General features: G+C 42.2%; 2 protein-coding genes across 3 annotated transcripts; both read left to right on the top strand.

Moving 5' to 3' along the window:
* Window positions 1–1,041: 1,041 nt before the first annotated feature.
* uba3 (ubiquitin-like modifier activating enzyme 3) lies at window positions 1,042–8,361 on the top strand (the record flags this gene model as incomplete). Of its 2 annotated transcripts, XM_083938478.1 has the most annotated exons (18): window positions 1,047–1,066; window positions 1,165–1,218; window positions 3,806–3,926; window positions 4,033–4,113; window positions 4,215–4,297; window positions 4,405–4,485; window positions 4,722–4,765; window positions 5,586–5,650; window positions 5,829–5,984; window positions 6,074–6,176; window positions 6,324–6,437; window positions 6,739–6,792; window positions 6,992–7,028; window positions 7,114–7,195; window positions 7,284–7,384; window positions 7,539–7,602; window positions 7,732–7,786; window positions 7,897–8,361. In XM_083938478.1, the coding sequence occupies 18 exons, from the start codon at window positions 1,047–1,049 to the stop codon at window positions 7,983–7,985; spliced, it is 1,404 nt and encodes a 467-aa protein (XP_083794604.1). In that variant the 3' UTR covers window positions 7,986–8,361. The 2 variants fall into 2 exon arrangements, with proteins under 2 accessions (XP_083794603.1, XP_083794604.1); XM_083938477.1 differs by lacking the exon at window positions 1,165–1,218 and having other exon boundaries at window positions 1,042–1,066.
* A 766-nt stretch (window positions 8,362–9,127) lies between these two features.
* On the top strand, window positions 9,128–25,757 carry tmf1 (TATA element modulatory factor 1). Its single transcript, XM_083939761.1, has 17 exons — window positions 9,128–9,682; window positions 9,777–11,161; window positions 13,645–13,748; window positions 14,148–14,274; window positions 14,467–14,572; window positions 15,978–16,120; window positions 17,275–17,441; window positions 17,860–18,016; window positions 18,361–18,453; window positions 18,587–18,743; window positions 18,854–19,046; window positions 20,149–20,218; window positions 20,296–20,388; window positions 20,495–20,617; window positions 20,728–20,886; window positions 24,858–24,983; window positions 25,067–25,757. Exons 1-17 carry the CDS (start codon window positions 9,547–9,549, stop codon window positions 25,205–25,207), a joined length of 3,480 nt encoding a protein of 1,159 aa, XP_083795887.1. The 5' UTR covers window positions 9,128–9,546; the 3' UTR covers window positions 25,208–25,757.
* The last annotated feature ends 203 nt before the right edge of the window (window positions 25,758–25,960 follow it).

The following is a 25,960-nucleotide window of genomic DNA, read 5'->3' as shown; positions in this document are numbered from 1 at the left end:
ATAGCTAATTGCAAAAGTTAGAGAGCTGAACCATAAAGAGCAGAGCAATTATCAAGTTATTACTAGTAGAGTCAATTATTAAACTTGCTTTACATTGCATGAAGCAGTGCCAACATTTGGATATCTGTGCTAAATACACTCTTTAATCATTGGTATTTGAGACAGAAATATACATGTTTATATATACATATATATGTGTAGATTTAATATATATATATATATATATAAAATCTACAGTTGTTATGCAGTGCACAATAGTACATGAACTGTACAGCTGAGCTTGTAGACTGTCGTCTATGTCTGAGCCAAGGGTAAATGCTGCCACCTGTTGGATCTGTGGTGTATTTGCCGTCTTTAAAGTGGACTGGACAAAGCTGCCTTCACAACTGGAAGCACAATCAGGGAATAAGAAAATAAACTGAAACTATAGCTTATTCCAACCTTCTTCAGGGCGGAGCTGTACGATACAATAGTTGTATTGGTCTCAAATAAAAAGACCCTCAAAACATACCTTTGTCTTAGACCAAGTATTTTGAAACTATTGTTTAAAACAGTGATTTTCAAACTCTGTACGATGTACCACCTCTCTCGAGTCCCACCACTAAGACAACAGGGAAGGTTTATTCCTAATCAGAATATTATTTATTTTTGACTGTCTTTAGCCACAGCCACGCTATAGGAAGGGACATGTCAGTGTTTTCAAACCAATCATTTTACCTCTGCTTACTCTCTTACCATCGCAGTTTAGCTCGTAACTCATGAATGTGACTACGTAACAGGCTGATATTGAAACAAAAATATAACAGGAAATGCTAAACTTATTTTAAATTACATTTCACAGATCTTAAAAGTTTAAGTATTTTCTTAGTGTTATATTAATTTAGTAATTCATGTTTCCTTTTTGTTATTTTGGAGATTCCTTCAAGTAGCACCAGAGAGAGCTTGAGTACCACCACTAGTTGTACAAGAACCACAGTTTAAGAACCAAGACAACTTGTATTCCCCACTGTTGTCTTCTGCATTTGAACGCATCTAAGTAGCCAGACATGGCGGACGCGGATGAGCCGTAAGTAGCTGCCGAAGAAACAAGCCAGAGACACAGTCATTAACTGCCCAAAAGATGCTTTAACAACTCATTAACCTACGAAACCTACCTTTTTTTAGGGAGAAGAAAAGAAGGAGAGTAGTGGAGCTGACTGAGAAGTTAGTGATGAATTGGTAGAAGTGGCGGAAGGTTTGAGGTTACCAGACAGCAAGGTTAACGTCGGCTAGCTGCATAAGCTAATCTGAAAGTGGTTGTAAAGAGAGTACACTGACTATTATAGGGTGCGGACACATATGCTGACGAGCTAGTCGTGAGTAACTAACACGTCTAAAGCATTGATGGTGTATTTCACCTCGATGCAAATGTCTACGTTACCTTTTCACTGTAGACGTGTTAGCTTTTCGGCTAGCCTAGCTGCCGAGTAGCTGTCCAGGCAAGAGAGTGACGTCAACGATAAACAACCAAGAGACACCTGCATGTCAGAAATTTACAGATTTAATGTTTTCATGGAGTGGTTAAACAACAAAATGTTCCACATGTTAGAGTAGCTAAATGAATGCTAATATATAGGGGTGTAACGGTACACTTAAAGTCACGGTTTGGTACATATTTGGTTTTAAAGTCACGGTTTGGTATCTCGGTTTAAAAGTCACGGTTTGGTACATACCTCGGTTTTAAAGTCACGGTTCGATACATATCTCGGTTATAAAGTCACGATTTGGTACATACCTCGGTTTTAAAGTCACGGTTTGGTACATACCTCGGTTTAAAAGTCACGGTTCGATACATATCTCGGTTATAAAGTCACGGTTTGGTACATACCTCGGTTTTAAAGTCACGGTTTGGTACATACCTCGGTTTTAAAGTCACGGTTCGATACATATCTCGGTTTTAAAGTCATGGTTCGATACATATCTCGGTTTTAAAGTCACAGTTTGGTACATATCTCGGTTTTAAAGTCACGGCTCGGTACATACCTCGGTTTTAAAGTCACGGTTCGGTACATACCTCGGTTCTAAAGTCACGGTTCGGTACATACCACGGTTTAAAGTCACGGTTTGGTACCTCGGTTTAAAAGTCACGGTTTGGTACCTACCTCGGTTTTAAAGTCACAGTTTGGTACATACCTCGATTTAAAAGTCACAGTTTGGTACCTCGGTTTTTAAGTCACAGTTTGGTACATACCTCGGTTTTAAAGTCATGGGTTGGTACATACCTCGGTTTTAAAGTCACGGTTTGGTACATACCTCGGTTTTAAAGTCATGGGTTGGTACATACCTCCGTTTTAAAGTCACGGTTCGGTACATACCTCGGTTTTAAAGTCACGGTTTGGTACATACCTTGGTTTTAAAGTCACGGTTTGGTACATACCTCGGTTTTAGAGTCACGGTTTGGTACATACCTCGGTTTTAAAGTCACGGTTTGGTACATACCTCGGTCTTAAAGTCACGGTTTGGTACATACCTCGGTCTTAAAGTCACGGTTTGGTACATACCTCGGTTTTAAAGTCACGGTTTGGTACCTCAGTTTAAAAGTCACGGTTCGATACATATCTCGGTTTTAAAGTCACGGTTTGGTACATACCTTGGTTTTAAAGTCCCGGTTTGGTACATATCTCGGTATTAAAGTCACGGTTCGGTACATACCTCGGTTTAAAGTCACGGTTTGGTACATACCTCGGTTTTAAAGTCACGGTTTGGTACATACCTCGATTTTTAAGTCACGGTTTGGTACATACCTCGGTTTTTAAGTCACGGTTTGGTACATACCTCGGTTTTAAAGTCACGGTTTGGTACATACCTCGGTTTTAAAGTCACGGTTTGTTACATACCTCGGTTTAAAAGTCACAGTTTGGTACATACCTCAGTTTAAAAGTCACAGTTTGGTACATACCTCGGTTTAAAAGTCACGGTTAAGTATATACCTTGGTTTTAAAGTCACAGAACAGTACAGGGCGGTTCATAGTTTAAAGGGAAAATGAAAAGAACTGCATGTTTGTCAGAATGAACTTAAGTTTCATCAGTAAACAATTAAACACAACAGTTTAATCTGTCAGTATGTAACTTACAAATAAAACATATAACAAATATAATAAAAAAATACTGCTGCAATTCTCAAATAAATGAAATACTTCCTAAATAATCGCAACTGCAATTATTAACTAAGGTTATGGCATTTGCCCATTCTGAATCCCCAGGTGGGTTGTTGAAATAGTGTCGCGAGCAGGGTTTGCACAGCTTTTTTCCACAGCAAAAGTGATAGTAACACCTGGATTGTGCCTTTTTAGATGTGTGTGCAAGTTCTGTGCAGTGCACATGTGCGAGATGAGCCGGAGGCTCCATGGGGTACTCCGTCTTCAATCTTTAAGTTTTGCACCACAAAACAAGACTGTACATTCTTAACGCTTTGTATACCACATTTACGGGCTGCGGTCCACCTCTGTATGCGTCCAGAAGTGCCTGTTCGTGACAGTTCGGTACGAATATGTCTATCGTTACACCCCTACTAATATAGTACTCCTTTAGTCTCTTGAACCTCCTACATTATTGTGAACTGTATTAGTGCCCTTACTAGTATGTGACACACCATTAATTGCAGTGTTGAGTTTAGATTCTGATTGATTTGTTATTTTGTATGAGCTCAGTATAGCTTTAGAAGTACATTTTTTGTGTAATATCAAACCATTAATGTTATAAGCATGCATTTTTCTACGAAACACTGCTGCTGATACATCCTAAATGGACGTGGTGTTTTCTTCAGGATGGTGGTTGATGGAGGCAGTGGACACACCTGTGAGTGGGAGGGGCGATGGAACCATATCAAAAAGTTTCTGGAAAGGTCAGGGCCCTTCACGCATCCTGACTTTGAACCCAGCACAGAGGTAATACTTACAAGAAGCTGCATTTTTATTATTTGTCATTTGATCTGTCATGTGCCATGTTGTATTGCTCTGATAAATATAATGTCTTTATTGCCTCTCACCACAGTCATTGGAGTTTTTGTTAGAAACCTGCAAAATCCTGGTCATTGGTGCTGGTGGTCTGGGATGTGAGCTACTAAAAGACCTGGTATGATCACTATTACATTTTGAAAATTCTCAGAAGGTATAATGTGTGCTTGAGTGAATGGCGAAGACATGTTGATTGTTTTTGTTCATGTTGTGGCTCAGGCTTTATCAGGATTTCACAACATTCATGTTGTCGACATGGACACCATTGATGTGTCAAACCTGAATCGACAGTTCCTCTTCAGGTCAGTATAATTATGTGAAAAAAATCTACATACATTTCTGACCCGTACTAATGTTATGTTTAAGGCAATCAGATATGTTCTTTCATTGTGTGTGTGATGTTGACCAGGCCAAAAGATGTAGGCAGGCCCAAAGCGGATGTTGCAGCTGATTTCATCAACAGCCGCATACCTGGATGCTGTGTAGTACCGTATCCTTTTGTTTTTAAAACAATTGCAAGATGTGAGATTGCTTGATATAAATGCAGTTGCTTAAAACCCCAAATCACAGTCCACATGATTAAAATGTGTAATATGTTCAAGCAGCTAATCCCCACATCAAAAACCACAACTTAAGAATATAGAATAAACACCATGCGTAATTAAGTCACGAAAGCAAAGTGAACATTTTATCCAAATACAGATTTCTCTTAAATGCTTTGTGCAGACATTTTAAGAAAATTCAAGACTTAGATGAAACATTCTACAGACGTAAGTATCATTAAGATTATTCACTCCCAGCTCTCCTAATGTCTGGTTGGAAGGGGTGAAGTGATTCAGTCAGCTTATGATTCAGTTTAATTCAGGTCTCACAGTTTGTTACAGTCTACACTCAGAGCCTCTAATAAGATTTAAATAGAATCAAACTGTTAAAACGTTGTTTAGAAGCTCGTCAGCAGTGTGCAACATAGATGTATAAGTAAATAGTAAAACAGTTGAAGTAAATAAAAGTGAAGGCAATGTGTATATATATATATATATATATATATACACACACACACACACACACACACACACACACACACACACACACACACACACACACACACACACACACAAAGACAAGTGATAAAAGCAGTAGCAGCATATATGTAGACATGTGAAATATGATAGTAGAGTGCAATGTGTAAAAAATTGGGTGGGTTGGTGAGGTAATTACCCACAGCAAGCACAATTTTTCAGTCTTTGGCAGTGGGGGATGAACAGAGCTCTTGGGTGGCTGTTTTTCAGTCTGTTTGAGGTGCTTTAAATGATCCTGTATCTTTTTCCAGAGGGGAGGGGGACAAGCTGACAGTGTCCAGGGTGGACTCAGTTTTTAATGATATAGCTGGGTTTCTTTTGTAGTCATTCTGTAGTCGGCCATTGTAGTCCTGATGTCTTGTTGAGTCGCCTTCAACACCTTTCAATGACACTGCGTTCCATTTTTTTGCTCTGTAATGCTTTATATTTTTGCATCACAAGATTTTTTGCCATGACTGTGTCATTACCAGACATTAGATTTGCATTCAATCATCTCTCGGTTTTCATCTAGAATTCCATATAATTGTTTGTGGACTGGACTCTGTAGTTGCCAGGAGGTGGATGAATGGTATGCTGGTAAGTTATTCCTCTTCACTGCAATCTTTGCACAGTCCTTTTATTCTTAGTTCTTTGGCCACATGTTTTTCCCCTAAATGTTTTACGTGTGATGCTTGCATCCAAATGGTAAAGCTATAAATAGGCTAAAAGGAACATGTTTTATGTAATCAAAGGTATTCTCTTTCTTTCTGTGCAGCTGTCTTTGCTAGTGTATGAGGATGGTGTCTTAGACCCAGGTTCCATCATTCCTCTAATTGATGGTGGGACCGAAGGCTTTAAAGGCAATGCCAGAGTCATTCTCCCTGGCATGACTGCCTGCATTGACTGTACCCTTGAGCTTTACCCACCTCAGGTGAGATAGCATTTTTTTTTGATAAAATAATGTTTACAACCACGACTCCTGGTCAGTTTGTTGTTACTAAAGTACACTTGTCTTTGTAGATCAACTTCCCCATGTGTACGATAGCCACCATGCCTCGTTTGCCAGAACATTGCATTGAGTATGTCCGGATGCTGCTCTGGCCCAAAGAGACACCATTTGGAGGTATGAATCACACTGCAGTTATTATTACTCTAGAATCGTCTTTGTAATGTTTAGAATGATCATTACGAGGCTCAACAAACCTGCTCCTGGCTTAAAATATGTTTACAAACCAATAAACCTAAGTTCTTGTTTGTGTATGTGGATTAGATGGTGTGGTCCTGGATGGGGATGACCCAGAACACATTCAGTGGGTGTACCAGAGATCCCTGGAGAGGGCAGCAGACTTCCGCATAACAGGAGTCACATACAGACTAACCCAGGGTGAGCACACATAGCACATATGTCACCACCAGAATACTGTCACTTTTCTTGCAGCTCCACTGGGAGAAGGAATATAACACAGTAAGCTTTTGCCATCCAAATTATTTTTTGGAAGTGTAATACCTTTGTCTGTGTCTCTAAAACACTATTTTTGTGCCAGAAAATGGTAAACCATCATAAGAAACATGTCTTGTTGATGTTCTCTCTGATCAGCAGATGTATATAGTTTTTATTTCTTTCATCACCTATTCTTAGAAGTATGTAAAACGTATATTTTCTTTATCCTATTTCATTGTTGCAGGTGTTGTAAAGAGGATAATTCCAGCCGTAGCATCTACAAATGCTGTCATAGCTGGTAAGTAGCGTGACTAAATAAATGTGAAGGTGTGTTGGTAATTACTTAGCTGTGGACTTGATGCCTTTGAGAAAGATTTTATAGCCTACCATATACTGTAATAGTTAATCATTTATAAACCCCACGGAGTATATTGACTGTGTGTAAACAGAACTGTCTACCCGGACATAACTGTTATTTTTCTGATATTTTTTCACAGCTGCTTGTGCAACCGAGGTTTTCAAAATAGCGTCAAGGTGAGTTTGCAGGTTCAAGTGAGGATCTGTATAAAACATGCATGCCTTGCATTGTTAATCATGATATTTCCTTTTGCATCTACAGTGCCTACATACCTCTCAATAACTACATGGTCTTCAATGATGTGGACGGCCTGTACACCTACACTTTTGAAGCAGAACGGAAGGTTTGTCCCTCAGTTTCATCTTCTGCTTGTGTTTGCTCGAGTGATAACGCTTTTGTAAAACACAAGTTTATGTTTACTTCTGATGCAGGAAAACTGTTCAGCTTGCAGCCAAGTACCTCTGGACTTGTACTTTTCCCCATCTTCCAAACTCCAGGAGATGTTGGACTACCTGACGGAGAGTGCCTCCCTGTAGGTTTAGCTGCCTTTTTATGATTTATTATTAATAACTACTCTTTACCGCCACTACTTATGTTCTGCTTATGGTTATATTTTCTTGTTGTGATATTTGTAGTACTGCATTACACACTGTCTTCAACAACCAAATGCAATGTATTTTTTCCAGACAAATGAAATCACCTGCTATTACTGCAACAGTGGAAGGAAAGAACAAGACATTATATTTACAGGTAATTCTCCTCTGGTTTCACACTGTGTTCTGTTTTCATGTGAGTCTGAGGCGTGCCCTGATGAAATTAGGCAATCATGCCAAGGTTTTTGGTTTGAGCTGATGTTCAGTTGGGGTTTTTGTTTTACAGTCTGTCACTTCAATTGAACAGAGGACGCGGCCAAATCTGTCCAAAACCCTGAAGGGTGAGGTACTTTATTACCTTGAAATATTAATGCCTACACTCTTAATTAGTGAGATAATACACAGTGAATATGCTGACTCAATTATGGTCTGAACATATTTTTTTTCCCAGAGCTGGGGCTGACTAATGGACAAGAGCTGGCTGTCGCTGATGTCACCACACCCCAGACCATGTTGTTCAGACTCTTCTTTACCTCATAGGATGAACTCAAGCACTCCCACAACCAGTTGATGTCGTTCTTGTTTCTTGGCCAACTATGACTTGATGGAGAATACAGTATTTAAAATGGCCTACAAACTAGAGCAGTTTACAGCGTATTCAGCCGCAGTTTAAGTGAGCGTAGCTAATTTAATTTTTTTGTACTAATGTACTCCTTTACAAAAGTTATTTTTTTGCACTAAAAGGAAAATCATAGTTCATACCTTGTCATCTTTTGGTGATACATTATCTGCAAATGTTTGATTTGCATATCTGCACTACAACCTAAAGGTGCAAACAAAGGGACAAAAAATGGTTACTTTGCTAAATATTATTCTGTACATGTTCTGTTTTTTTATTATTTATTTATTCCAATAGTTTTTTAGTTGCAGTAACCACTGAAGTGGTAATCGACACTGATAATGATGTGTGAACTGGAATAAAAATGGTTTTCTTAAAGGTTTGTTTTCTTTATGTACCCACATGAATTTATGGGAGTGAAACCATATTCACTTGACAAGTTTAGTATGAAGAGTTCAGAGGCTGTACTGTAAAAGATCCACCTTGCTTAACAGGTTTGTTTCCATGTTGTTGTTTTTAAAAGTGTCTGCATCTTAAAACGCTCGCACATAAGTACATCAAGCTAATAATATCAACTTAATGCAATTATGTAGAAATTCTTAATCCTATATTAGGGAAGCTAACTATTTAAACAAAACATGTTGTGGATGTCGCTTTTTTTCAGCCAATAAATGAAAATTAATTTACCTTTTTTTAATTTAGAAATCTTTATTTCAGATTAAGAACAAGCAGACAATCAGTAAAAATAAGTATTCATACAAATGAGACCAGTGTGCAAATAATACATCAAAAATATAGCTAAACAATATATATACAATAATAAATTATGCATGTATATATACATATATAATGAATAATTAACAATAGTAACAGTAGGTCAAACGGGCCACAGAAAACAATTAATCAAAAAATGTAAATGTGCGTTTACCTGTTCGCATGTTTATGGGTTTCCCTCTGCAAGACTTGTCAGACTGGATCGTGACGTCATGATGCTACGTGGAAAGGAAGAAGCGAGCAGGCTAATGCTAATGCCAGTTGGGCTACAAGTTGAGAGCGACCAAAACAAACGATGACGACCGAGCAAAGGAGCCGAAAAAAGGATTGGATAAAGCATGGGGATGCGTTTTCTTTGACAGTTGTGACACAGTCCTAGACACGGTATTAGAGATACATTAATTTCTAGGAGAGATTGTGTGTTTTTGAATGCCAACTGGCCAGTTTTCCTGTCCCTGTGTGCTCTGCGTTGGCTAACTTACAGCTTTGCTAAATAGCTAAGTCGTAGCTAGTTGTCAACAAAGCTTTTTTTGGACAGAACAACGTTTGAAATAGCAAAATATTGTTTTTGAAGCAGGTTGTCGTTTATAAAGAAACATGCAGAGACATTTGAAGTGACGTTGCTGTGTGTGGTAACGCCAAATCCTCTTTAAGATCCGTGTAACCATTTCTGAACTTGGGTGATAGCTAGCTCGCCTAACAGTCAACATGAGTTGGTTCAACGCATCTCATCTATCCACCTTTGCTAAACAAGCGTTGACAACAGCTCAGAAATCAATCGACCGAGTTCTGGACATCAAGGAAGAGGACCAGTGGGGTGACACAGTTGTGATGCCCTATGATGGTAAGTAGTTTAACATTGGGTGGTAAAAGCTAATGTTGCCATATGCCATATTTCTAATTTATGCTACAACTGGGACAATTGTCTTTCCTGCCAGATGTTACAATACCTGGGAAGCTGTCATTAAGTGGAGGATGGGGAATGACGCAGTGGGAAGCACCCCCTGTAGAAAAGACCACCACTCCTCCTCCGTCCTCTGAGGCCATCACTACACCTGTCACCCGCACAGTTGTGGATGAATCTGAAAACTTTTTCAGTGCCTTTTTGCCACCCGGAGACGTACAAGGTATCACCAACATCCAGGTAGTATCTGTACCCCCAACTAAGTCTCAAATGCGGCCTCAGGAGAAGGAAAAGAAAAACAAAGATGCTGTGGCACAAAAAGAAGAGGAGACTCAAAAGTCAGCTCTTGCTGATGAGAGTGACGAGAATGAGACAGTTGCTGAGAGCCAGCCAGTTGAGCCAGAGCCCTTACCAACAGCACCTTATTCAGACACTATCCTGCTGCAGCCACTTTCTCCTGCTTCTTCTTCCAGCGATCTTCCATGTAACCCTGACAGCAAAATGAGCAATGTAAATACAGATGTTGGCTCTCCAGTTCCTGTAGACTCAGAAACAGAGCATTCACAGACTCCATCAGATCATCAGGTCGAGCAGGATACCACAGATTCTTCTGAACCAGCTGCTGTCACTTGTGAACCTAAGACCTCAACACCTTCTGATCCTTCTCCCTCCACGCTCTCTAAGGAAGTAGTCATAGAGCATAAAGACTCAAAGGTGGAGGACCGTCAAAATGACACCCCTTCTCCTCCAGTCAGCGCTTTCTCCTCAGGAACCTCTACCACCAGTGACATTGAAGTGCTTGACCATGAGTCTGTGTTGAGTGAGAGCTCAGCCAGCTCCAGACAAGAAACAGGAGAGAGCAAGGCTGGCCTTCACCTAATGCAGGGCTCCTTTCAGCTTCTCACTGCCTCCACGTGTGGAGATTTCCCCCGTCTGGAGGACTATTCCAAGCTCACAGAGAGCTGCGGCTCCTCCTCTGATGCTTTTGAGCGCATAGATTCATTCAGTGTGCAGTCATTGGATAGCAGGAGTGTCAGTGAGGTCAATTCAGATGATGAGATCCCCGGCAGTCGGACGCTAGCGTCTGTCACTGCAGGCCCTCCTCCTTTAACAGTGTCGTCAGCTGTATGTCAGAAGCAGGAAGATGGATTAGTTGAGAAGGTAGGAGAGGGAGAAGAGGAAGAGGAAGAGGAGGAGGGCTTTACTGAAACAATGAGGGAGCATTCGCTAGATGAGATGGAGGAGAGTGGACGGAGTGCGACACCTGTTAATTGCGAGCAGCCTGAAGAGTTGACAGAACAGGAATCCGACTCTGTTTCACTGTCTGATCCCGCCTCCAAAGCTGAAGAACGGATCACTCCACCAATCACTGAAGAGATGAAAAGTGTTTCAACAGTTCAGATTTTGGAGCTCCAAAAGGTAGAAATTATTGATGTATTCCTTCCTATGTAGTTGGTAGTATCTGTTGTAAAGATTTGTTTTATTGTACATTCACATATATTATGTATGTTTACGGAGTGCATATACCTGCTTGAATTATGTTGAATGCACTTTGGTTTATTGTTCAACTTCATATATCTTTGCCACAACACTCTAACAAATATGAGGGTAAGTTGTGTATATAGTACTATGCAAAAGACTTAAAGGTATCATATCGTAAAAAGTGAGATTTGAATGTCTTGATTATGAAGCAGGTTGAGATACGGAATACATACTGTGAAAGTAGCAACACATGCCCTTAAACCAACTTTGTGTTTTGCAAAGCCGTCCAAAGAATGCTCATAAATTCAAGCTAAACATTGTCTTTTTCCTGTCTAGTTGCTTTAATCCCAGTGTTGCCATGTGGTCAAATACCATTGTACACAAATGTATTTAAAAACATCGACCAATGCATTGTCAGAATTTCAAAAACTTTCGGTCAAATGACAGTATTTCTCCCATAAAACCCAGAATTTGTAATTCTACATGAGGAAGATTACTGAAAAACTCTTAAAGTAAATTGAAGCACGCCTGTGAATGTTCTCATTTCTCCAGGTCATTGTTATCCCCGAAGCAATTTCAGTCAAAAGCAACTGGACTTGGTTATTTGTCTAGGAAGACGTTTCACCTCTCATCCAAGAGGCTTCATCAGTTCATGTACATTCTGACCAGGCTGGGACTGGTCCAACTATCTGGTGTGGAGATCCAGGTATTTAACCTCTCACAAGGCCGAGGATGTTACTGGAAGCCTTTGTGCTCCAAGTGCCAACGACCGTTGTTAGAGTGGCAGTCGTTGGTGAGAAGTTGGTTTCTACTTCGTTAGTGCTCTATTGAGTCTAAACGACACTCGTTGGAGTCACAGGAGGCCATTTGTGAACAGTTGTTCTTTGAGGTTAGATTGTTGAAGCTCCTGGGAAGGGATGAAAGGGCAGCATTGTAAATTGGAGATAAGTGGTGTCTCAGACCTCCTCCTCTGTTTAGGGATGGTTTCTCTACTTTTACATAGATGGCTTCTTTTATTTCTTATCTGTCCTCTCTGTCCAGGATGTGGACATTGTTGTCATCAAATGAGTGGGCTTTCTCCTTGAGATGTAAGTGGACAGCAGAGTCCAGACCTGAGGAGTTAGCTCTCCTGTGTCGGGCCATGCGTTTATGCAGTGGTTGTTTTGTTTCTCCAATGTAGAGATCTTTGCATTCCTCGTTGCATTGAACAGCATAAACCAGATTGCTTTTGTGGGTGTGTGTTGTTCTGTCCTTGGGATGTACTAGTCTCTGTCTGAGTGTGTTACTGGGTTTGAAATACACAGGGATGCAGTGTTTGTTGAAGATCCTCCTGAGTTTCTCTGATACCCCAGCCACATACGGAATGAGTATGTTGTTACTCTTGTTTTCTTTTTCTTTCTCAACCACTTTGGTTTTCTCTCTAGAAGCAGCTGCCACTTTCACAAAGGTCCAGCTGGGGTAACCACAAGTTGTGAGGGCGCCTCTCAGGTGCTTGAGTTCTTCCACTTGGGCCTGTGAGCTGGTGGGTACGTTATCAGCTCTATGTTGCTGTGTTCTGATAACTCCAAGCTTGTGTTCCAGGGGTATCAGAGAAACTAAGGAGGATTTTCAAAAAACACTGCATCCCTGTGTATTTCAAATCCAGTAACACACTCAGACAGAGACTAGTACATTCCAAGGACAGAACACCACACACCCACAAAAGCAATCTGGTTTATGCTGTCCAATGAAACGAGGAATGCAAAGAAAACAACCACTCCATAAACGCATGGCCCAACACAGGAGAACTAACTCCTCAGGCCTGGACTCCGCTGTCCACTAACATCTCAAGCAGAAAGCCCACTCCTTGGAGGACAACGCATAAAAGAAGAAAAAAGAAACCATCAATGTTAAGTAGAGAAACCATCGCTAAACAGAGGAGGAGGTCTGAGACACCACTTATCTCCAATTTACAGTGCTGCCCTTTCATCCCTCCCCAGGAGATTCAACAATCTGACCTCAAAGAACAACTGTTCACAAATGGCCTCCTGTGACTCCAAAACTGTCATTAAGACTCAATAGAGCACTAACGAAGTAGAAACCAACTTCTCACCAACGACTGTCAGTCTAACGACGGTCGTTGGCACCTGGAGCACAAAGGCTTCCAGTGACATCATCAGGCTTGTGAGAGGTTAAATACCTGGATCTCACACCAGTTAGTTGGACCAGTCCCAGCCTGGTCAGATGAGAACATGAACTGATGAAGCCTCTTGGGTGAGAGGTGAAGGACAAATAACCAAGTCCAGTTGCTTTTGACTGAAATTGCTTTGGGGTTAAATTGAAGCACTACTACACTACTTTCCTTATGAGTCCATTTTAGATTTCTAGTCTTTTCTATGCAGCTGCTGTAAACACAATTAAATGTTGTGGACATTTTACAGGTCATTGATGAGCTGTCTGGCCGCCTTGAGAAGAGAGAGGCTCAGCTGCTGGTAGTCAGCAAAGACAAAGCGAGGTTGGAGGAGCAGTGTGACAATCTCAAAGAGTGAGTATATGACACAAACACTCCTGGTGCATAATGGCACTGTAATTAATCCTGATAATAAAGCTAATACTACCAGGAAACTAATGTTCTCACTGATATTCATATCAGACAAGGCAACTTGGTAATGCCGTATTGTGTTGTTTCTAGGAAATTAATACAATGCATTTTGTGATTCTTAAGTTACAATAACATTTTATAAAGTTTTTATTTATATACCTTTATATCATTATTGTAACTTTACTATAAAAATACTGCTGAAATATTTAAGTTATGTTTTCATGTCACTCTGATTGTTGAATGTTTAAAATAATCTTGTGCAGAGTTTTGAAAGCCCGCTTGGCATTGAGGCTGTATAGAGTTTGACAATGAGCTTTTACACTGAGTCTCTTCATCATCTAGCGAAGTGATAAGCCTGAAGGAGGAGAGCTCCACTGTTCAGTCTCTAAAGGATGAGTTCACCCAGCGCATAGCAGATACAGAGAGGAAGGCTCAGCTGGCCTGCAAAGAAAGAGACATCGCCAAGAAGGTAATTGACATTTTAGTGACCTGAGGCTCTGCTTTCCTTCTACTCCATCAGCAGTGTTGTCAGATTGTTTTCTAAGACCTACAAAAAAACCTGTTAGCATATTATCTTTAACTAACCCATATGGATCTACTTTGAACTTGTTTTGGATTTTAGGATTAAAGTGTCTGTGTCACATTTCTCTCTTTTCTACAGGAAATAAAGGGCTTGCGAGAAGAGCTCTCTACAAGACTTAACTCCAGTGATACAATGGAGATCATCAGAGAGAAGGAAGAGCAGATCAGAGGCCTGCTGGAAGAAGGTTATACTACTGAAATTTATGTAGCAGCAGACTATACTTCTTTACCTCCACCAACCTACAGCATTTCCCACTAGACAGGCTGTACAGTCACGAAAATACCACAGTTGCTTTTAACATATCCAACTTCTCAAAAAGTTGCTCAAGTAGTACATAAGGACACTTTCACTGTTGGGTCCGCTTTAGATGAATCCTGATTAGTTTCCGTGCATAGTCCGGTTGGTTTTAGGTGGTGTGAAAGCTCAACTGAACTCTGGTCCGCCTGAAAACGTGGGTCTCGGTGCGGTTCATTTGAGGTGTGAAAGCATATTGGACCCAATACAGGAAGAGCACCGAAATGAATTTGTAATGTGGGTTGGGGGCGGTGAAGGTTATGGTCGGCAATGGTAGCGGTAGCTCCGGTTAGCCTAAGGGATTGGCAGGCAACATGTGGGATTTTTGCCCGGTACTATAATTTATAATAAACACAGACCATACCAAGACAGGTCTTCACGGTGGTATCTCTCATAAGTATACACACATACAAGAACAGAGGCCCAGTTTCCCAAACCAACATATTACAAGAAGGGAAAGAAGTTAAGGGGAGAGTGGAGGTGTGTGTTTTTCATGTCCCACACTACACACTAAACAACTGAGGCGCCACCTCCTTACACAGTGCACCAATGACCATTAATTATTATGAGCAAACCTCACTGTTCATCTGAGTAACAAGTACTCAGTCTCAGTACTCAGTCTCTCGCCATCATCAGGGCCTGTTTTCTCCTTCTGTGCTGCCTTACAGCTCCATAACTGTCTTGTCTACTGCTCAAAACGGTTGTGTTCTTCTGACATTTATTTGATAGGAACACCAAAGCAAAATCATCACATAAATGTGGCTATTATTTCACCATTCTAACTAACAAGCACGTTGCTCTAGTAGGTTACAGTATGTACCCGGCCATATCGACAGAGTGATGTTACAGTGTTCGTTTGGCTTGAATTGTTTGGTCCAGTTAAAAAAAAGTTCAGTGTTAAAGGAAACCAAACTAAATGGAACCCGCAACAATGTTGCAATTTCACCCCTGAACCCCTGAGTTCACTGAACTATAGGTGTGAAAGCGACCTAAGATGTTGAATGTAGAGTAGGTATGATGCTGGCCTTGGGTCAGGTCCCAAGGATGAGAAAAGACACCAGTATTGGAGAGGTGCTAACCACGATGAAAGTCAAGATAGTCGCGCATGCCAAAAGCCTATTTAATTATATTTTACCAACGTTTCGTTCTGACTTTTCTTCAGGGTATTGAGGGAGATAACAGCCCAACAAACATTAAATAGGGGATAGGGTATGAGTGTGTATCGCCTCAGCATCTGCATCTAACTTGACCTTAGTTGGCTGAGTATGTGTTTATTTGTTTATTATCACTTTTAGGTGAAAAGTTGTCGAAGCAGCAGCTGCAACACAGCAACATCATCAAGAAGCTGCGTGTGAAGGAGAAGGACAGCGACACACGGGTCATCAAGCAACAGAGGAAAATCAAGGAGCAGGAGGAGGAGCTCAGGCAACTGCAGCAGGTCACATTTTAGTACATGTTTAAACTTGTCAGTTAACAATGGAAATCATTTTTACCATGCAACTGTGAAATAACTGACTATTTATGTACTTACTATGATACATTTTTTGACGGAGACATTGTTAATATTGGTTTTAAGGATTAAGTCTCAAGTTATCAGGATATTCTTTTTTACAAGCCAACTACAGTCAACATGTTCAAACTGGATATAGTTTTGATGGCTTCAGTTAGGAGCATTTGAGTTTTCAAGTTCAGTAACTTTGATAACTTTAGAGGAAGGCGTTTGACCAGTCATGGTTTGGTATTGTTAATCCGCATTCACACAGCCTCAGACGGTTCCAGGCGAAAGCGCATTTTTCCATTCATTTTGAATGGGGGTAGTGAGTTTAAGCTGCGGCGGTGGAAGCTGAAATGGGGTGCCAAAAACAACAACGCAGCGGTCTGGGGTGAAAAGCTGAGACAGTTTAAACTTTTTGAGAAACGCAACCTGATGTCAAAGTGCGGTGGCCAATCATGTAACCGACAATCAGACTTCATTGATTTGCTTTGAGGCAGGGTCCCATTCAGTAAACAGTATACATCCACTACTCTGTGACTTCCACACAGTACTATGAGGGTAAAAAATTGCCCAGGAGTTTCTGCAAAAGCTGATTGTCTCTCCAAGTGTGGTTGGAAATGTTGAAATCATCACAATGATCAGATGGAAAACATTTATGTGAAATACAAAGTATACTTGTGCTACATTAAGGGGTTAAAGAACACAACAGGACATCACACAAACAGGCCATGCACTGCCCCGAACAACCCTGCGGCGATTCGCAGGTTCTGCCTGAGGCTGTGTGAATGTGGCCTTAGGAAGCCCAATAAAATTACTTTGAGAAGATATTGTTGTTCTATTGTTTTAAATGTTTTTGGCTTTTCATTAGAAATAGCAGATGAGACTCGTAATTGGTTAACCACTATTTATAACTGCCATCTCTTTGTCTTGCATCATAAACCTGTAAAACTTGATTTATTTTTACCCAAAGACTTGACATTTGTTTCTCAGTTACTTTTCATGATTATATAGAGATGAGTGAGTGAGTTATGATTAGCTTCAATGACTATTTTCAGTATAATCATGGCTACAAGTCTGTCCATGTTTTATGTGTTTAGTTTCTCGATGGGAAGGAGGAGGTGGAGAAACAGCATAGGGAGAACATCAAGAAGCTGAACGCTGTGGTGGAGCGTCAGGAGAAGGACCAGAGCAGGCTGCAGACAGACTCTGAGGAGCTACAGGAGAAGAACAGGAGCATCCAGGCTGCTCTGGACAACTGTTATAAGTAAATACAGACACACCCTGCTGTTGATTCTGAATACTAATGATGAGAGCTCTTATTCAAAAAACCTATTCTCACGCGATAATGATTGTATCATGCTTTACATTTCATAAGAGAAAAACATTTATTGTTTGGTTACGTTAGTTTATTGGATTAGAAATGACGCAATGAAATGTGTGGACTTCACCTTTAATTTGAGGGTGAACAGTATGGAAATTGTAACTGTTTCTATACCTCGTACACGGAAAGTAATCATACAAATTGGCATACTAGATACCCTATTGTCATTGTTCGATTTCAGGTCCAGTGTGCTGAAGTACAAAGCCAAACAACAACAAATGTCCCTCTGTTCTTACAAATGGCGACAATGCTGTAATAGGGTCATGATGTTGATGGTCTTCTTCTACATCTCTGTTTTCAGGGAGCTGGCAGAACTTCACAAGGCACATGTCAGCAGAACCACTGAGGCTGAAGAAGCAGCTCTTAGCAGGGAAACGCAGGCCAAGGAGCAGCTGAGCCTGACTCTTGAGAAGGCCCAGGAGGAGGCCAGGATGCAACAGGAAGCTCTGGCCAATCAGGTAACACAGGCTTATGCTATTTGCTATTTGTTTTGTTTTACACTAGGTATTGTTGCCAATAACCAAACAATTCACTGTTACAGTTTCTCACTCACAGTTCACAATACCAAAATCTACATTCACATACACTTGCTTTCGTTCACAAAATTGCAATCCATGCGATACTACCAGAGCTGGGCTTACTACTACGTACGCCAGGTGGAAATTATCAGTCACCAATGTCAATATGGCAGTGACTAATGTTTTTTATGCACACTTATGTGGTAATTTATTTATTTCTACAAAGTAAGACTGCCAAATTTAACTGGACATCCTTTATTAACTCTTTTTAATGTTGTATACAGGTGGCTGACCTGAGACTGGCTCTGCAGAGAGCTGAGCAACAGCAAGCAAGGAAAGAAGATTATCTGAGGGAAGAGATCAGTCAGCTGCAGCAGGTAAAATTATATGTTGGTTAGCTGCTGTCCTACCAGGCTGGTTGTTTTTCCCAAGAAGCAAATGTAACCATCATTTTGACTGTGAATGGATTTAGTTAATACGTGCCATTTTTTAAATTTTCATCTTCCACAGAGGCTTCAGGAGGCAGAGACCAGGAACCAGGAACTCAGTCAGAGTGTTACCTCTGCAACACGGCCCCTACTGCGACAGATTGAGAATTTACAGGCCTCATTGGGCGGACAGACGGCATCCTGGGAAAAACTGGAAAAGAACATCTCTGATAGGCTAGGTAAGAGCATGAGTTTAACTGAATGTAATGTGTAAAATTGAATACAATATTGTACAAAGTGAGCAGAAGGCTTAATATCCGTTTTTTCTCTCTCTTTTCTTTTTTAAAAGCGGATGCCCAGGCACAGCTGGCCGTTGCTGTGGAGAAAGAGCGATCGGCAACAGAAGACCTTCTGTCAATCAAGTCCCAGCTGGCTTCTCTGGAGTCCCAGAACTCCCTGCTCCGCCAGGAGAAGGCTCGACTGCTGTCACAGCTGGATGCTGAGAAGAATAAGAGAGAGAAACTGGAGGATGAGAGCAGCAGGTAACAAATTACAACTTAAAACATCCAGCCATCAACCAGTCATTGTCTTTTCCCTTCTTGTCCATGTCAGTGTACTTTGTTTATCCCTTTGGGACGAAGGAATGGAAATGGCAGCGGATGCATGGTTGAGTTAGTTGGTTTAATTTAAACTGTGACACGGTTTTCAAATGCTTATGGGGTTGCTAATAAATGATATCCTAACCATGAGACCATGAAGAAAGAGTTACAGGACAGAAGGAGGGAACTAACCATCAATAAGTGTTCTGTAACTGACTCTGCAGTTGGTTTTATTTGCGTCATTGATTCCAGAAACCATATTTTAAAACATTAGTAGACAACACAATGAACTATATGTTGCATTCACTTATCTCTTCTGTTGCCTAGATGTTGTCACTCTAAATCTGTCACTTTTGTTGGGTGTTTTACAGATATGTGTATGTTTTTGTGAAAATAACTGGCATAGTTTTTAGGACAAAGCTTTTGAAAGTGTCAAGAAAAAGTAGTCACCATGTCTCCTCTTGTGATGCTAATGCTTCCTGGAAAGTGCTTTTGTTTTACAAAAAACCCATTTGTGAGTCAAAGCGGGGGGGAAGTCCCCCTGACAGAAGCAGTCATGCATGAGTGCATGGCCTTTGTGCCACACGATTATGTTTTGTGAGAAGTGAAATCGTTTTGTAGGGGCCAGTGGCGCAATGGACAACGCGTCTGACTACGGATCAGAAGATTCTAGGTTCGACTCCTGGCTGGCTCGGTTCTTTTAGCTCATACTGAAAGGTTTAAATTATGTTTGGTGTACCGTGCAGTCATTTAGTAACACAAAGGAAGAAAATATATCTTGATACTACAGTAAAATCCCTCTTACGTTAACACGAGTGTGAGGAAGTCTGAAAATATAAACATTTAAGCTGATGTTGTATACAGCTTGTGGCTGCTTAAGGAACCTAGCCCTTCTTCAGTGGAAAAGTTCATAGAGGCCATTAGATCCCACACCATATGCGGACTTAATTTAATTAAAAGTACGTCAGAAGGGTATTTCACTGGTTTTGTGTCAATGATACTGTTGATTGTTTGTCGTGACTTACTTCTCAATATCTCAATGTAGGGAACATGTTGATTTGGAAAATCTGCGAGGAGAACACATTCGTATGCTAGAAGAGGCCAAGAAAGAAAAGGTACCATTATGCTCCTTACTCTTGTTCTCCTCTACAAAACGGCTTCCTCATGTGCATGTTTTTGCTTCTTCCACCAGCTGCTGCTGACCAATCAGTTAGAGATGGAGAAGATGAAGGTGGAGCAAGAGAAGAAGAAATGCTACTTGGCACAAGAGGCATTAAAGGACAAGGTAAAGGAGAATTTAGATATTATTAATCTCATCAGAGTTTCTCAGTTTAAACAGTTACAAAGTTTTTATTCTGTTCTCTAATAGTTGTGAAATGTTTCCCTATCAGGAGAGGAAGGCCATGACCCACTCTGTAGGAGAGCCCCCAGCCTCTTCCACACCCTCCCTGTCCCGCTCTAGCTCCATCAGTGGGGCAGATAATGCTGGTCTACACACCTCTATACTTTGTCAGGTACACACTGGAAAAATGTTAAAATCTAGAAACAAAGATTAGTTTAAGTTGGTTCATCCTTGGATTTGTGTAGCTTGACCCACTCTGTATTTTGTTTCATTCTTCCACAGGATGACTGTTTGGACCACTCTCTGGGTACCATGAGCATGTCATTGTCGATGAGCGGGACCAACCTGTATGAGGCCGCCAGGCTGTCTGGAGGCTCCAGCATCATAGAAAACCTCCAATCTCAGCTCAAACTCAGAGAGGGAGAGATGGCACAACTGCAGGTAGCAATTCAGAACAAAGCCACATAAAGTAACTTTGAGGTTCCATAATGTAAAAAGTAAGATACAATATCTTTTTTCTATTATAAAGCAGGCCGAGCTGCTATATAAATACTGTAAAAGTATCAAAACACTCAATCCACAGAGAAATAGAATAGAATAGAACTACTTACTTACTTTATTGATCCCAGACTGGAAAATTGTTTTGAAATGCACACAGCCTGTATTCAGAAACTTCGTCGTTTAAACAAGCTGTCAGAACTTCCGTACAGTTTTGATGTCACAACTATACTATAAATAGTTAGAAATTAGAAATTAGATATAGAAGACCTGGAATTGCTGACTAATCAGCAGACTTGGATTTTTAGGGAGTGGGTCTTAAAGAGACAGGCACTAAAACAAAGCGTTTCAGATAGAATATGTTCTCTTTATGAATGTATTTATAAGTTTGATGGTCCTGCTACATGTTAGTGCTGCCTGTCTGCAGACAGAAGGCTTGTTATACCTACAATGGTCGTTTTTTTATACAATTAAAATAAAAGTATTTAAATGCGGAAACAACACACATCTCATCTCATCTCATCTTCATCTGCTTATCCGGGGTCGGGCTGCAGGGGCAGCAGCAACTTCCCTTTCCCGGGCCACATTAACCAGCTCTAACTGGGGGTTCCCAAGGCGTTCCCAGGCCAGCGTGGAGATATAATCTCTCCACCTGGTCCTTGGTCTTCCCCGAGGCCTCCTCCCAGCTGGACGTGCCTGGAACACCTCCCTAGGGAGGCGCCCAGGGGGCATCCTTACTAGATGCCCGAACCACCTCCACTGGCTCCTTTCAATGCAAAGGAGCAGCGGCTCTACTCCGAGTTCCTCGCGGATGGCTGAACTTCTCACCCTATCTCTAATGGAGACTCCAGCCACCCTCCTGAGAAAACCCATTTCGGCCGCTTGTACACGCGACCTCGTTCTTTCGGTCATGACCCAGCTTTCATGACCATAGGTGAGGGTAGGAACGAAGATTGACCGGTAGATTGAGAGCTTTGCCTTCCGGCTCAGCTCTCTTTTCGTCACAATGTTGCGGTAGAGCGACTGCAACACCGCGCCCCGCTGCTCCGATTCTCCAGCCAAACTCACGCTCCATCGTCCCCTCACTTGTGAACATGATCCTGAGGTACTTGAACTCCTTCACTTGGGGTAAGGACTCATTCCCTACCTGGAGTAAGCAATGCACCGTTTTCCTGCTGAGAGCTATGGCCTCAGATTTAGAGGTGCTGATCCTCATCCCAGCCGTTTCACATCACAACTGAAGGTCACTGACCGACAATGCCATCAGGACCACATCATCTGCAAAAAGCAGAGACGAGATCCTCAGCCCACCGAACTGCAACCCCTCCCCACCACGACTACGCCTCGATATCCTGTCCATGAAAATGAAGAACAGGATTGGTGACAAAGCGCACCCCTGGCGGAGGCCAACCCCCACTGGGAACGAATCCGACTTACTGCCGAGTATCCGGACACAGCTCTCGCTTTGGGTGTAAAGAGATTGGATGGCCCACAGAAGTGACCCCCTCACCCCATACTCCCGCAGCACCTCCCACAGTAGGTCCCGAAGGACCCGGTCATATGCCTTCTCCAGATCCACAAAACACATGTAGACTGGATGAGCATACTCCCAGGCCCCCTCCAGGATCCTTGCGAGAATGAAGAGCTGGTCCATTGTTCCACGTCCAGGACGGAATCCACATTGTTCCTCTTCAAACCGGGGTTTGACTATAGGACGAACCCTCCATTCCAGCACCTTGGAGTAGACTTTACCAGGGAGGCTGAGTAGTGTCATACCCCTGTAATTGGCACACACCCTCTGGTCCCCCTTTTTAAACATAGGAACCACCACCCCGGTCTGCCACTCCCTTGGCACTGTCCCAGACTTCCACGACATGTTGAAGAGACGTGTCAACCAAGACAGCCCCTCCCAACCCAAAGCTTTCAGCATTTCTGGACGAATCTCATCAATCCCTGAGGCTTTGCCACTGTGGAGTTTTTTTGACTACCTCAGTGACTTCCGCCAGGGATATTGACAATGATTCCCCATCAGCCTCCAGCTCTGCCTCTACAAAGAGGGCATGTTAGTCAGATTAAGGACTTCCTCAAAGTGCTCCTTCCACCGCCGGATTACCTCATCGGCTGAGGTCACCAGCATCCCGTCCTTACTGTAAACAGCTTGGACGGTTCCCCGTTTCCCCCTCCTGAGATGTCGAATGGTTTTCCAGAAGCATCTTGGTGCCGCCCGAAAGTCCTTCTCCATGACTTCTTCAAACTCCTCCCACACCCGCTGATTTGCCTCTGACACAGCAGAGGCTGCAGCCCTTCTGGCCTGTCGGTACCTTGCAACTGCCTCCGGAGTCTTCTGAGATAAGATATCCCGGAAGGCCTCCTTCTTCAGTCAGTCACCACGGTGTTCGAGGGCTACCCCCCCTTGAGGCACCTAAGACCTTGAGGCCACAGCTCACCGCTGAATCTTCAGCAATGGAAGCTTTGAACATTGCCCATTCCTGTTCAATGCCCCCAACCTCCACAGGGATGCCAGAAAAGCTCTGCTGGAGGTGTGAGTTGAAGATCTCTCGGACAGGGGCCTCCTCCAGACGTTCCCAGTACACCCGCACTACTCGTTTGGGTTTACCTAGTCCGTCCAGAATCTTCCCCCATCCTCTGATCCAACTCCTCACCAGATGGTGATCAGTTGACAGCTCTGCCCCTCTCTTCACTCGAGTGTCCAAAACATACGGCCTCAGATCAGATGATACGATTACAAAATCGATCATCGACCTTTGGCCTAGGGTGCTCTGGTACCACGTACACTTATGAGCATCCTTATGTTCGAATATGGTGTTAGTTATAGAAAATCCGTGACTAGCACAGAAGTCTAATAACTGACGACCACTCGGATTTAGATCAGGGAGGCCGTTCCTCCCAATCACGCTACTCCAGGTGTCTCCATCATTGCCCACGTGGGCATTGAAGTCTCCCAGCAGAACTATGGAGTCCCCTACCGGAGCCCCATGCAGGACTCCAATCAGGGTCTCCAAGAAGGCTGAATACTCTGAACTGCTGTTCGGTGCATATGCACAAACAACAGTCAAAGTTTTCCCCCCTACCACCCACAGGCGTAAGGAGGCGACCCTCTCGTCCACCGGGGTGAACTCCAACACTGCGGCGCTCAGCCAGGAGTTTGTGAGTATCCCCACACCCGCCCGGTGCCTCACACCCTGGGCAACTCCAGAGAAGAATAGGGTCCAACCCCTATCCAGGAGTACGGAATTGAGACTATGTGTGGAGGTAAGCCCCACCAGATCAAACTGGTAGCGCTCCACCTCCCGCACAAGCTCCGGCTCATTCTCCGACAGAGAGGTGACATTCCACGTCCCAAGAGCCAGCTTCTGCTGCCCGTATCTGGTCCGTCGAGGCCCCTCACCTTCACTGCCACCCGTGCAGCAGCGCACCCGACCCAAGTGGTTCCTCCTGCGAGTGGTGGGCCCACATGATGCCATGTCACTTTTTCTGGGCTGTGTCCGGCCGGGTTCCGTGGCAAGCCCGGCCACCAGGCGCTCGACGGCGAGCCCTCTGTCTGGGCCTGGCTCCAGACGGGGGCCCCGGGCTTCCTCCGGGCAGGGTCGCTCTTCCTCTTCCTTGTTTGTCCATTGAGTCTTTGTGAACCATTCTTAGTCCGGCCCCTCGCCTGAGACCACTTTGCAATGGGAGACCCTACCAGGAGCACTAGGCTCCAGACAACTCAGCCCTCAGGTTCACAGGGACATACAAACCTCTCCACCACGATAAGGTGATGGTTCCAGGAGAGGAAACAACACACATCAAAGGCAAAATTATCATTATTGCAGAAAAAAAAGTCATGTCCTGCACTTAAAGGCAGCTCTGTATCCAGTGTTTTTCACTTCCTTCTTGCTGTCCTGCTGTTTCAGCTTGAGATCTCCAGTCTAGAAAGGAGTCGTTCTGTGATGGCAGAAGAGCTCGTCCGACTCACCAATCAAAACGATGAGATGGAGGAGATGGTGAAGGAGATCCCCACGTTAAAAGTTCAACTCAAGGTAAGGGCTATATGAGCAAAGAGAGGATACTTGGATGCTGTATTTGCAGAGGTGGTTCTAATTTGTGTTGCTTTGTATTGCAGGATCTGGAGCAGAGGCACAACACCATCCTGCAGATGTATGGAGAAAAGGCTGAAGAGGCAGAGGAGCTGAGACTGGACCTAGAAGATGTGAAGAACATGTACAAAACCCAGATTGATGAACTGCTGAAGAACCAGAAATAATTTACTGTACTTTTTACATCTGGGAGACTTACAAAAAAATCAATCGACCTTCTTCACAACACATGCATTCACAGAAAAAAATAAGACTGAAAATGTAATCACTGTGTCAAAGAAAATTATTTTATCTTTATCTATTATTTTATCATGATTAATTATCACATACTACTTTTAAGTGGGGATGTTGGGATTATGCATAGCATACAATGTATTATTCCAGTATGAAGGATAGCTACAGTTTGTGAATCAGATGTCCATTTCAAATCTTTGGGACTTGCTGGCACAAACTTTACTTCAGACATAATTTCTGATGATTAAACCTTTCACATTGTATTGTTTTGTATAGGCCGTTTATAACTGTAGGAGTTGGTGATGGTTTTTTGCACTATTCAGATTCATCCTTGTTAATTTCTTAATGCATATTCAGAATGGCTTAAGAAATATATAAAACAAAATGTACAGAGGAATATATGTATTGATCTTGACTCATTACAAATCACAAAGTGTGGAGTAGACCTGAGAGTAGTTTTAGAGAAATCCTACAGATTGGATTAAAAACCCTTATAAATATGTAAATGAATAAACAATTATTTGGGTGGTGAATAACAAACACTGTGATTCTTAATTTGTATTGTGTGGATTCCACATTAAAAGAAAGTATTTTCATTGCATTCATACAAAACACTACATTATCTCAATGCTGCACAACTTCAAATAAATCTATGTTTACACCATAGACTGTATAAAAAAGCTGTC

The sequence above is a fragment of the Echiichthys vipera genome (assembly GCF_963691815.1).
Source record: "Echiichthys vipera genome assembly, chromosome: X".
Lineage (NCBI taxonomy): Eukaryota > Metazoa > Chordata > Actinopteri > Perciformes > Trachinidae > Echiichthys > Echiichthys vipera.
This window is presented reverse-complemented; position numbering and strand designations above follow the sequence as displayed.

What these genes read in the sequence shown, in the direction of transcription:
- tmf1 (XM_083939761.1), top strand. Translation starts at nt 9,547, where the DNA reads ATGAGTTGGTTCAACGCATCTCATCTATCCACCTTTGCTAAACAAGCG. An exon ending in AAAGAGACATCGCCAAGAAG is followed by an intron (nt 14,275 to 14,466) that starts GTAATTGACATT and finishes TCTTTTCTACAG; the next exon opens with GAAATAAAGGGCTTGCGAGA. An exon ending in ACACCTCTATACTTTGTCAG is followed by an intron (nt 20,618 to 20,727) that starts GTACACACTGGA and finishes ATTCTTCCACAG; the next exon opens with GATGACTGTTTGGACCACTC.